The sequence below is a fragment of the Onychostoma macrolepis genome, chromosome 08 (genome assembly GCF_012432095.1).
Source record: "Onychostoma macrolepis isolate SWU-2019 chromosome 08, ASM1243209v1, whole genome shotgun sequence".
Classification (NCBI taxonomy): Eukaryota; Metazoa; Chordata; class Actinopteri; order Cypriniformes; family Cyprinidae; genus Onychostoma; species Onychostoma macrolepis.
In genome coordinates this window covers 7208031-7220868 of record NC_081162.1, presented here as the reverse complement: position 1 = coordinate 7220868, position 12838 = coordinate 7208031, and the positions used below count along the sequence as shown (strand labels likewise).

The 12838-nt window shown below is 36.0% G+C and overlaps 1 protein-coding gene across 1 annotated transcript; it reads right to left on the bottom strand.

The window, feature by feature from the left end:
• Nucleotides 1-4518: 4518 nt before the first annotated feature.
• ywhabb (tyrosine 3-monooxygenase/tryptophan 5-monooxygenase activation protein, beta polypeptide b) lies at nt 4519-11967 on the bottom strand. Its single transcript, XM_058785249.1, has 6 exons — nt 11809-11967; nt 7552-7852; nt 7242-7365; nt 5665-5828; nt 5241-5336; nt 4519-5150 (listed from the first exon to the last, which is right to left on the bottom strand). Exons 2-6 carry the CDS (start codon nt 7843-7845, stop codon nt 5100-5102), a joined length of 729 nt encoding a protein of 242 aa, XP_058641232.1. The 5' UTR covers nt 7846-7852; nt 11809-11967; the 3' UTR covers nt 4519-5099.
• Nucleotides 11968-12838: the final 871 nt, after the last annotated feature.

Here is a 12838-nt window from a genome sequence, read left to right as displayed (position 1 = left end):
ACTCTATAAATAATATATGAAGATTTTGTGGCAGAAAAGGTCCAAAGTGGTTTATTTTATTGCTCTTGGCATTGCTTTGGCCCAGATCTGGCAAACAGGAGCGGTCCACACAAGTGGCATCATTCCACGGTACATGTGTGCCAGATCATCATTCCATATGTGCCAGATGTGGGCCGGATCTGGGCCGACAGCATGTTGCTATCTGGGTCCCGGTGCTCCTGATTAGCCAATCCGGGCCTGCAAAAGAGATACAAGTTCCATTAAGTAAATCAGAGATTAAGGTTTTAATCTGGAGTAAAGTGATTGAAGAATAGCAAGTTAAATGGAACAATGGGGAAAATAGTGGATATCTTTAAAGTTTAATAAACAAAATATAAAGTGTATAGGTAAATCAAGGAAAGAAGAGGTTATCTATAACAGCATATTGTTTGGGCACTCAAATTTAAATAGCACACTTAAAATAATAGGGAAACATCCGGGTTATGTGAACAATGTCATGTTGAAGAAACAATACCTCATGTATTACTTGAATGTAGGAAGTACGAACAAGAAAGAGGAAAAATCAAGTCAAGTCAAGTCAAGTTGAGCTTTATTGTCATTCCGCTACATGCGGGTGCATACAGTGGAACGAAATGTCTTGCCTCACAGGACCACGGTGCTACATAAATACAGGCATACAGCAATGAAGTAAAACAATATAAACCTATACACAACTATCCTACTGATAGATTTGACTATAAATATACTCTATATAAAAAAATGTTTTATCTATACATAAACTAAAAAATACAAACTATACAAACTATATGAGTGCTTCAGATAAATACTGTACATGTGCGAAGAGAACATTGTGAGTCAGCAGCTGGCTGGGGAACAGTGCAGGATGATTTGTAGTGCATGAGCATGTAAACATACATATATTACTGAGTCTTTTGTGGGATTTGTGTACACACAGCAGTGTGTGTGAAAAGTCACTAGTGCGCATAGAGGAGGAGAGTGTGCTACTACAGGTGGTTTGTACAGGCCCACTCACCTGTGTAGCACACTTTGCTTGCACAAAACAAAACAAAACAAAAAATGTTTTATGAAAAATGTTAGAAGAAATAAGGAAAAATGGAATTCAAGAATTAAATGTTAAGGTTTAATAAAATGGTCAAGTGAAATAAAAAGTAGAGTCTTCTTTGATTTTATTAGAGAGACAGGACTGATAAATAGAATATAAAACTCTGTTCCGCACTCCGGAGCAGAAGGTGGCGGTAATGCACCTATTTACATTGGTTGCCAGCCGCCATTAAAAACCAAGAAGTAGAAGTTAAAGTAATTATTGATCTGATCATGGTTGTTCATGAAGTGAGCTGTCATTTACATTAGTTTAAAATATGTGTTTGAGTGGAACAGAAGAAGTTTAAAATTAGAAGTGTGTTTCATTTTAATTTGTTGGCTTTTCATTGAGGGCTTGTTTGATGTTTATGTTAATTTGTTTTGTAACAGTTTTTTTTTTTTTTTGTCTGTTCAGCTGTAACTTTCAGAGTCACAGAGTTTGTGTTTTATTTTTGTACACATTAGTTTTATCTGATAGTTTTATTTGAATGTTCAGGTTAAATCCTACATTTTCCTATCAGTAAAAAGAGATTCATCCCCAAACAATGACAGGTTTCATAATAACTTTAAATGAGCGTACTCATATTGGATTCTTGTATGTAATTAAATTATATATATCACCCTTTGACTGAATTTTCTTTAAATTGGTCCATAATATAAGCAGAAACTTTCAGTGTATACTCTACACAATACTTTATTTTTACTATTGTCCTCTGCTGCTTTACAGCAGAATCTCGTTTTCATTATTGAAATATTTTCTCGTTTAACACTGTAAAGCTGCTTTGATATAATCGGTATTGTATAAAGCGCTATACAAATAAAGGAATGACATTTACTGTGGCTCCCTTTCACAGGGATTGGTGAATTCTTTGTCCAGTAAAGGGTTAAAGGGCGACCAATGAAAAGTTCCCAGCATGCCCCTCTCATGAATATAATTAAGTGCTCACTAACTTAGCATTATATACTCTTTTCATTCCATATGGATAAACTCCGTTACATGACTTATATATATATATATATATATGTGACAACATGCAAAGAAAAGCAAAGCAAAGAAAAATGACTTTAAAAGAAAAGCAATGACTCAAGTTTGTCACCACCAGGCAGAAAGCTGAAGCTTGAACAGGAAAACATCTGTGCAAGACTTCTTACGTTCAAATGATTCTTCTATGCAAGTTTATAAAATGATGATCGGTTTGGTCATGATTGTTCATGACATGTACAGCCTGTTTACGACGCAGTACATAAACCATCTGACTCTACCGTAACAGAATAATAGCGAGCTTGAGATCTGTGATTGTGTGAGTTGTTTACGTTGTAATACGTATGGAGCTGGATAAGTTACTGACTTAATATGCTTGTTTGAAATAAACAACATCTGCGTAGAACCGATCATCGCGAGACGCATGCCAGGTAGAAAAGAGTATAAATTAAGTTTCTTGAAACCAACACGGAAGTGACTAAAAATGCAATTCATTGTCTGGCTCCAAAAGGGAGTCAGTCCCATAGACCTCCCATGTTAAAATGCCCAACTTTACAGCAGAAAAAAAAATGTTTTCAGCCTAATTGTAAATTAGGATTTAGTCTATATAGGTACTTTTGCCCTTCGTGACAACTGTGAAGGGGGTGAATTTTTTCATAACTCATCCGTTTAAATTATATTAAGCCTTAAAGTTCTGCATAATTAAGGGCGTGGCCACTTGAGTGACAGGTGGACTGCTGCTCTGCTCCAGAGTGTGAAACTTAGAAAACTGGCTTTAAAGATTTGTATTTGTACAGAAAAAAATAATTATAGGTAGGACACTGAAAATCTGGAAATTCGATGTTTTAATGACAGTTGCCACGAAGGGCAAAATTAGCTATAAAGACTAAAATAATTTTTTTGAACCAGGCTGTAAACGTTTTTTTTTTTTTCCTGCTGTAAAGTTGGGATTGACTCCCTTTTGCAGCCGGCCTCTAGCAGCCAGTTGACGAATTAGTTTAAATCACTTCCGGGTTGGTTTCACGAGAGACTGGAAAGGTTGCCGCTTGGATGTTAAAGGTGGATACCGTTTTGCAACCAATTTGCAAAGTTCGCTAACATTAAAGGATACAAGACATTAGCCTGTTGTTTTTACGTGATGTTTTATTAAGAAATTTCGGGGGAAGCACGCGCAGGTAATTTAAACGCGCTGAAATTAAATCTATTTCTTAATTGTTAACGCATCTAATATTATATGGTATTTGCCGTTTTTCTTCTTGTAAAGTTATGGCAAAAGGGTAATGGTAGAATACTTAGTATGCTTATCAGATTTCACTTTTTTGTGCGAATGAAGCGGCTTGAATTAATTTTTCTATAGTCCTCGCTTGTACTCTGTTGTGAGATTTTCCTTGCAATAAACACTTTTTCAAATAGAAATCAGGTGTGTGCCTGTTGTTCTTAAAGCATGTTGATTGTAAACACATTAACATAATTTACCAAGTTTTAGGATAAAGAATACATCAGGGTACACTTTGTTCATGTATTATCTACATTGCAACAATGCAGTGCTGGTTATCCTTATCCTTTAACATATCAAGTGCAAATAATTGCACAAACCAACTCATCTTTCATTCACTGAGAAAACCTTGTGGTGCAACCTCACGAACCTTTTTTTTATATTTGCCAACTGTAATTCACAGAAGTTTGGGGTTAGTCGATTTAAAATAACCTTTTTTAAATATGAATTTTAAAATGTATTTTATTCCTGTGATGCAAAGCTGAATTTCCAGTATCATTGTTTTCAGTGTTACATAATCCTTCAGAAATCATTCTAATATGCTGATTTGCAGCTCAAGAAACATTTTCTTCTTATCAGTGTTGAAAACAGTTGTGCAATATTTTTTTTAAACCATTATACTTTTTTCTTTGATCAGAAAGTTGAAAAGAACTGCACTTATTTGAAACAGAAATCTTTTGTCACATTATAGATCTCGTTAATGTTACTTTTGATCAATGAAATGCATCACTGTTTAATAAAAGTATTGATTTCCTAAAAATCAACCAAGCAATCGGTCAATCTTACTGGACCCCAACCTTCTGAACATCAGTATTCTGCTCACCTACTGGGAAAATTATGGTACTTCTCAAACAAGCTGTTCTGACTTCATATGTTAAAATTAATGTCTAACCTCATTTGATTTATATGTATTTATGTACTTCAATGTATTATTAACATAGTATGTCAAAGCAGAAAGAGAACTTAAAAGCTAGCTTTACTCTTTCAAGTTACTACCATTTAAATTAGTTCAAAATACTGTCTTCAAACTAGTGTCTTCTTTAAAATTAATGTTTAAAAATGTCACTACTTGTGTTTAAGAATATGACATTCATGAAAACACAACTTAAGCAGCACAGAATTGAACACAAGAAAGCAGAGATGTCAGACTTACTCTGTATTTGGTGAAAATAAACTGCCAGTTTAATAACCATACAATAAAACCTGTAAATACCGATGAATTATACTAAAAAAAATATGATTGTAACAAAAACAAAAAAAGAGGATGAAAAATGCACAACCAGCTAAAGTGGAACAAAGGGAATTATCAGGAAGGACGATTAGAGTTCACAACCCCCGATCCCCAATACACTCACTCTCACTTTCAAACACACACACACACACACACACTGTTACTCTCCGTTAGCAGCACATACACACTTACAGTCACTCAGACATGCATAAAGGACAGGGATTGATAATCAGTACACGTTAAATTCACAAACAAAATGACTGGACCTGCTCTAATGTCAGCATGTCACCCTGTGAGCCACTAACCCACCCCCCTCCCAGCCACGGGGGCTTCGCCGAGCGTCTTCCTGCAGGTGCTGATCATCATTCAGAAGGTATAGGGGAGCGGGGCTGGGAACTGGATGGAGAGGGGTGGGTGCTGTAGGGTGGAATGAGGTGGGAGGGTTGGTGGAAGCCATTTGTGTATTTAAGGTGGATGTGTGTGGGTATTTGGAGATCAGTGCGGCTCCCCTAGTTCTCATTGTCGCCTGCTTCGTCGCCCTGGTTTTCTGACGTCCAAAGCTGCAGGTATGAGAATTAATATAATGTTTGAGCCAATAAAGCACTGAAACAGAAATATAACTGGTGCAGAATGTATAATGGAGGACTTACAGTAAGGTTGTCCCTTAGAAGCTGCATGATCAAGGTGCTGTCTTTGTAGGAGTCCTCATTTAAAGTGTCAAGCTCAGCAATGGCTTCATCAAAAGCCTGTAAGAGAGGCACTGGTTTCTCATTTAGGTTGAATGAGCGTCAAAAACACTGGTGCTTGTATTTACCGTAGTCAAGATTTGCAAAGAAATAAAACACATTTATATGATGAAGTGTAAGAGGCTGTCCACATAGGACACATTCTTGGTTTTTATGGTTTTATATGTACAGATGCACTAAATGGGCATCTTTGGTGACTCTCAATACTTGGCAAGTTAAAATCAGTTGAATTTCTATAAACAAGTCTCGGGTCCAAATTTTGTTAAATGCAAGAACTCGTCCTGTGTGAATGGCCCCTTATGTTGCTAGCGTTTAAAGATATACCAACCGTCTTAGCGAGGTGACAGGCATTCTCAGGAGAGTTGAGGATCTCGTAGTAAAAAACGGAAAAGTTGAGGGCAAGACCCAACCGTATAGGGTGTGTGGGCTGCATTTCCTTCTTACTTATCTCAAAAGCATCTTGGTAAGCCTTCTGAGAGTTCTCGACCGTGGCTGAAAGAACAAAATGTTGATCTTGTGTTGATTACATTCAAAACATATATAATTATGTCAAAAATAGTCAGACAGGTAGATTACTTTTACTGAAATCAAAAGGAAAGTTATTTAATCGAAAACCAAAACTGAAAATGACATTTCCAGAATTCAATTTGGATAACTGAACTCATTATGCTGATCAGGGTTTACATACTGCTTCTCTAGAATCAATTTTTTAGTCATGCTGAAGTATGTCCACACTGCTGACGTTTTTACTTCTTGTAGCGTATCCACGCCATGTTCACAAAATAGATGCTAAAAGAGTCAAAACACACCTTTGGAGAAGTGCCAATTAAACTTTCAATCTAAAAGTATTACGCCAGAATTTTCTCATAGATGGAAATACAGAGAGACAGACAGATAGATAGTTAGATAAATGACAAACAAACAGATAGATAGAGAGACAGATAGAAATAGAACAGTGTTTCCCGCAGACCTGCACTCCATTTATGACAGCACTTCCCCCAATAGAGGGGGAGGGGGTTGTTTCTTTTGTATTGTAATACTAAAAAACATGCTCCAATGCAAACATTTACATGAAGAACTTCATATACATAATTAAACATCTCCCTCACACAACATCTCTACATTTTGTTCTTTTAGCACATTTAACATTGTTTGAACATACATTTTACAGGGCTTTCTGGAAAAAAATATGTTTGAAAATATTTTTCAATATTCATCTGGATTGAAGGAGCAGACAATGAGCATCAGAGTTAAAGAAGTTAACATTACAGTTAATATTATTTTGCCTATGTCAGGGTATTTGCAGATTTAAGGCTTTTAAGCACCTTTTAAATGACTACCGCAACATTTTAAACCGTAATATGACTGTATAAAGCATGATTTAAAGTTCAGATACAGGGTTTTATAAAAATGAAATGTTCTTCACATTTTTATGTTTGCTGATTAAAAATATGGGTTGATTTTCCCACTGGTCTTAACAAAAACAACAGACAGGCTGATTGAAAATGCAAATTCATTCTCACTTTTGGAAACTGCAGAAATATAGCAGTTTTTCTCAGTAACGGCAAAGCAACTACTTTATCGGGCATTATAAGAAAATACCATTGATACTTTCCTGAAGAGAGTCGGCTTCCTTCAGCGATACATTCACATTAACATGCTGCATTTTGACTTTGTAATGTGCAGCGCTCTTATTTATTCAATGAATCATATCCTTTTGAAGTTTAATCCAGCCATTTCACGATTCTTGCATGAGTTTTGGACAAATTTGTGTAAATCTATTTGTGGCGGTCAATGGTGATATTGTGGAGGGCTGCTACAAATAAATAAATGTATGGGAAACACTAAAACGACAGAGAACAATAGAAAGAATGACAGATAGACAGACGCATATAATGCACTTACTGGTCTTGGATTCTCCAGATGCGACCTCAGATAAGTATCTATAGTAATCGCCTTTCATTTTCAGGTAAAACACCTTACTCTCTGCCTGAGAAGCATTGGCAATGAGGAACTTCTCCAAAAGACCCTGTCAAGACAGGTTGGGAATCATCAGGATGGCTCATTTGTGGTCAAACATGGTGAAAAATGGAACAACACTTGAGTCTTACACTTTTAATATTGAAATTAAAGTGTTCTTTGTAAACTGAAATCTAAATATTTTGTATTTAAGAATGAACTTGTTCAGAAGATGAAGAGAAAGAAGCGCAGATACCAGCACATCATTGCAGATGTCCTGCAGTTCAGTCTCGATCTTTTCACGATACTCGCGTGCCATCTGTTGCTTCTTCTCGTTCCCCTCGGTCTTCTGCTCGATGCTGGAGATCACACGCCAGGAGGAGCGACGGGCGCCCACCACGTTCTTGTACGCCACAGACAGCAGGTTGCGCTCTTCATTGGAAAGCTCCACACCGCCCTCGGTAACAGCCTTCATAGCTGCTGCCATGTCATCATAGCGCTCTGCCTGCTCAGCGAGTTTGGCTTTCTGCACCAGGTCACTCTTGTCCATTTTTAGGCTGAGAATCACATACAAGTAGGTATGAGCACAATAATTCACTGAAAAACACTACATTAAATGGATTTTGATGGTTTTCAAAAGTATTAATTGGTATTAATGCTCAATAATTGATGAGCAGTAGATTAACAATTTGAATTACTCTGTTTTTAATCAATCTTCAGTTTCATTAAATATTGATTCTTAAATCCAAGTTTGATATTTTAGTTTATGCTGTTTTCAGCTGATGCACAAAACTTCACTAAACAGTATTTGTAGCACGCCTCCCATCCAATAATTTAAATAAGCTTTGTGCTGTTACTTTTGATATAAACAGTGTCTCAGGTTTCAAATTTTAATTATGGAATTAAAAGAATAAATGCAGTTTTGACACTTTATTATGGCATGACAGATCACTGTAGCCACAACAGTTAAAGTGGCATAGGAACTGATAATTTTTCCTCTTGACTAGTAGTTAATAGCACACAATGCACTTTTATGAACATCAGAAGGTGTTGAAAGAAACAATACAACTTACTGAAACACAACATGTCTCATATGTAACACAACCTGTTTCAACCGCAGAGGTATGCCAATAAAACAACTTGTAAGCAATGTCACAAAGTTGCATTTACACCTCAGAAAAGCCATTCAATGTCCATAAACTCAATAGTTAGCTAGAAAAATTTACTCTAGAGAAGAGCATTTTGATAAATATATGCATAGTTCTACATATTCATTATATTTTTACTTAACCTGTTAGCAAATTCTTATTTAATGACTGTTTGAATCATAGACTGTAAAAAAAAATCATGGACGTAGTGTCCGTGACGTCGGTTTCTGAAGTGCATTTTTGAAGCTCAAAGTGCGCGGAGCCGGCCATCGCCATCTTGGCAGCGCTTCACTCCCAAATAATGGAAAATGGGGAAAAAGCGGGACGTGGGTGGAGCTGGTTGCTGAAACCATGCCTGCCTAGTGAGACAGTGGTGACAGCAGCGGCAATGCACCTGTCACTCAAGTGGCCACGCCCTTAAGTTTAAGGCTAAATTTGGTTTGCACGATAAATCGAAGTGAAATCGAAATCGCAATTAGGCAGAAGCTGCGATTGTCGCGCGTATCTTTCAGTGAAGCACAGTTCTGTGATCAGCAGTAAATCTTCATCCAAAGGCCAGAGGGCGCTCTCGCGCAGAAACTCCAAATACAGCCCGAAGAAGAAATCCGCTGCAGCTGATTAAACAGAAGTTTTAACTGCTTTCATTGATTCAACGTGACTAATAAACACACGACTACGACAATACCTATATGGTTTATCCGAGTTCTTATAATTTTCATTATAATAAAGTATATTTATAATGCAATGCCTTTATCACTGCTTAGAATACTATGAAATATGTTGCGTGCCTTATTCCGTGTAAGAAGCCACATCATCTCACAGAAGGATTTATTTCAAACACTTGACTGATGTTATGAAGTGAGTTTGGAGTAAAAACATGTTATTACATGTGGTATTTACACATGCTTTCATTTACTACACAGAGTTCACTGAGAAGCTACACAAACAGCTGTCATTATCGCAAACGATTTCTTCTATTTCATAATTGCGCAATATCGTCTGTGATTTTTTTTTGCGTAACCTGTCAGTGAACTATGGCTCTGTGTAGCAAATGCTGCTCCATCTGAAAGCAGATGATGGAGATTTACTGCTGATTACAGAACTGGCTTTACTGACAAAATGCGCATGGAAATCGCATTCGATTAATCGTGCAGCCCTAGGCTTAATATAATTTAAACAGATGAGTTATAAAAACATTCACCCCCCTCACAGTTGTAATAAAGAGCAAAAGTAGCTATATAGATTCAAACCTTTTCTGCTGTAAAGTTGGGCATTTTAACATGGGGAGTCTATGGGACTGACTCCCTTTTGGAGCCAGTCTCTAGCGGCCAGTCGATGAATTGCAGTTTAAGTCACTTCTGTGTTGGTTTCAAGAGGTAGCTGCTTGGTTTGAATACATCTGTCATGTACACAAGTTATGACAGTCATGTTTAAATGTTTATATTTTCAACAATGAATTTAACTGTCATTAAGAAATTTATATGAAAATTTCCTGATGTGTAACTTAAATGGTTGTACACAATTCAGTGCTGATTACTATGTCTAAAAATAAACAGCAATTGAATTTAATAGTTTGCACTCTTTAACTTCTTACCTGTCATGCCCCCTTTTTGAACATAGATGTGAAAGTGACAATCTGCAGATTATTGCTGAAGTGAAATCATTTCAAAAATTGAAAAGTTATAGAAGTTTAAATTATCTGTAAAGAAAATGTACTGTAATATTTTTATTATATTTTATATAAAAAATAAATATTTTACAAAATAATATTTGATCTGATTTGATTTAATATTTAATCCAAAATTGCCATAAAATTTAAGTCATGTGTCTAAAGTTGTGTTCCAAATTTGAAGTTGATATAAAAAACTAAAAACTGAGGTTCCTATGCAATCTTGTTTAGGTGTTATATCACAAATAGCCACCGGGTGCCATCCAAACTCCATTAAAAAATTTTAAATGCATTTTTCTGTCACGAATGTATCAATTTCCCTCTCAATATTACTTCTATCACAAAATATGGAATCTTCAGACTCAGACCTTTCCAACCATATGCATTTTGTCAAGATTACAAACAGTTTTGCTTCTGAAAGAATCCGTAATACATTTGGAATATGACACATCCCACTAAGGGGGAGGAGCCCGCTAAAAGATTATTATTATTTTTTTAAAGTATAATTTCCATGGTAAGGCAATGTCCGATTTCAAAATGATTTTCACAGGATGAATTGAGATTTTAAGCTTTCAAATGATTTATAATTTATGATGATTACTAAAACGGATAAAGGAAACGAAAAGAATGTTTGTGACAAAGGTCAACTCCTGTTATGATGTATATGTCTTGAGGTGCACTCTTGTCATAAATTAATCTACTACTATTCCAACATAATTTAACAACAAACAGTGGTAAAAAAATCTATTTAGGAGTCCTAGACCTTTCCAACGAAATATAGTTTTTCATGATTAGATTAGGATTTACATGTAATATATTGAAGTCAACTTAGGTGTCCCGCTGGTGGGACGGTGACACTTAAGGGGTTTTAATATCAATGTAATAACTGACAAATACTGAAAATTTTACAATATTATTTCAGAGATATTTTTTCTCTAAAAAAACAAAACAAAACAAAAAACGGACGTACTGTACCTATAACGTAATATCCAAATGAATCAAAATCGGATCGAATCAAGAGCTTGTGAATCTGAATCGAATAAAATATCTTCCAAAACACAGCCCTAATAGGTTTGTGATCTCATTGAGAAAAAAATGATGAGAAAGTGTCAAAAACGCAACTACCAACAAAACATTATGGCATTATGTTTAACACTCACTTGTCACATTTAACAAGGCCTGCTTAGAGGCAAAACAGCGTGAGAACAGCGACTAAATAGCAGATGAAAGCGTATTTTACCAAAACAAACTGAACATTCAGGCCGTTGCTAAAATAATCGAACTGTGCCGCGGCTTTCATAACGTGTCCTTTTCTCGGTCGAGACGTTCAGCCAATCGATTCAATTGAACTCTGTCAGGCTCCGCTGATATGAGCTAGCACGCTAACCACACATCCTTTCATCGAAACGACGAAATTCTCCGATAATATCATATGTAACGATTCTCAACCGTTTAAACAATACTGCTAACGTTATACTATTATCTAACACAAAATGCTGGCAGTGGGTTCGGATATTTCATTGTAGCGATTCAGCGCGTCTGACAGAGAGCGAGGCCTGAAGCGCTTAGCAACCTGCTAAATCCCTCCGCTGGCCGCGAGAACGGAGCACGAGATCATTTACGCAATCAAAGCAATGAAAGCACGTTATGTAAGACATGTGGACAGTGATACAACGAATAAGCGAAATACACTCACGTTGTGAACGGCGTTTACTCTGACTTTAATCGTTAAAAAGACACAAATTGGGTCCCCGTCCTCCGCCTCGCTCTTCGGTTGTTCTGGGCAGTACCTCTTCCGCTTACAGTGACACTTCCGCTTCCTGCAAACCGTTCCCACTGTCTGAAAGTTTTTTTTTTTTTAATTATTATTGTGTAACATACATTTAACATCATGAGTAACCTGTTTAGTTCATGTGAAAATACCGGGATCGACGAGTACTGTTATAATGAACGGCTCATTAAAGCAATAACAAGTTAAGCACAGAATATAAGGAATTAAATTAAGAAGATGTGAACAGAAAGCATTTATATTCACATCTGTGTTCTTAGCTCTGGTTTTTAAACTTCATTAGCATTATGCTTATTTGTAAATGCCACTGTCTGCAGGTATAAGTTTGCATTTCCTGCAAAAATACAGCATGGACCAAAAGTTGTGAGCTGTTGAGGCGGAGAGACCAGCTGAAGTCAGTGAGACACATTTGTGAGAGTGAGGTAAGGTGACAAGGTGTGGCAGTTTCACTCTGTTAAAGCAGGCAGCTGAGTAATACGCCTACTGCTATTTCAGGATATCTCCAATCTACTGAAATTAGAACAAAATATATTTGACATAAGTCACAGAAGTACTGCATCTAAAAGATAATTCAATAAAATAATAAATTAAAAATCAATCAATAAAAGCAAACACAATCAATGTTTGAAAAAGCTACATCAGCCAGACAAAGTGAAAGATGTTAACTACTTTACAATTTTAAATTGACTGTTCTCTATTTTAATGTAATTTATTCCTGTGATCAAAGCTGAATTTTTCAGCCTTATTACTCAAGACTTCAGTCACGATTCTTCAGAAATCATTCTAATATGCTGATTTGCTGCTCAAGAAACATTTATTATTATCAATGTTGAAAACAGTTGAGCTGCCTAATATTTTTTATTTAAACTGATAATTTTTTTTAGGATTATTTGATGAATAAAAAGTTCAAAAGAACATCATTTATTTGAAATCTTTG

What these genes read in the sequence shown, in the direction of transcription:
- ywhabb (XM_058785249.1), bottom strand. Translation starts at nt 7,845, where the DNA reads ATGGACAAGAGTGACCTGGTGCAGAAAGCCAAACTCGCTGAGCAGGCA. An exon ending in ATCTGGAGAATCCAAGACCA is followed by an intron (nt 5,829 to 7,241) that starts GTAAGTGCATTA and finishes TTGTTCTTTCAG; the next exon opens with CCACGGTCGAGAACTCTCAG. An exon ending in TTCTAAGGGACAACCTTACT is followed by an intron (nt 5,151 to 5,240) that starts GTAAGTCCTCCA and finishes TCATACCTGCAG; the next exon opens with CTTTGGACGTCAGAAAACCA.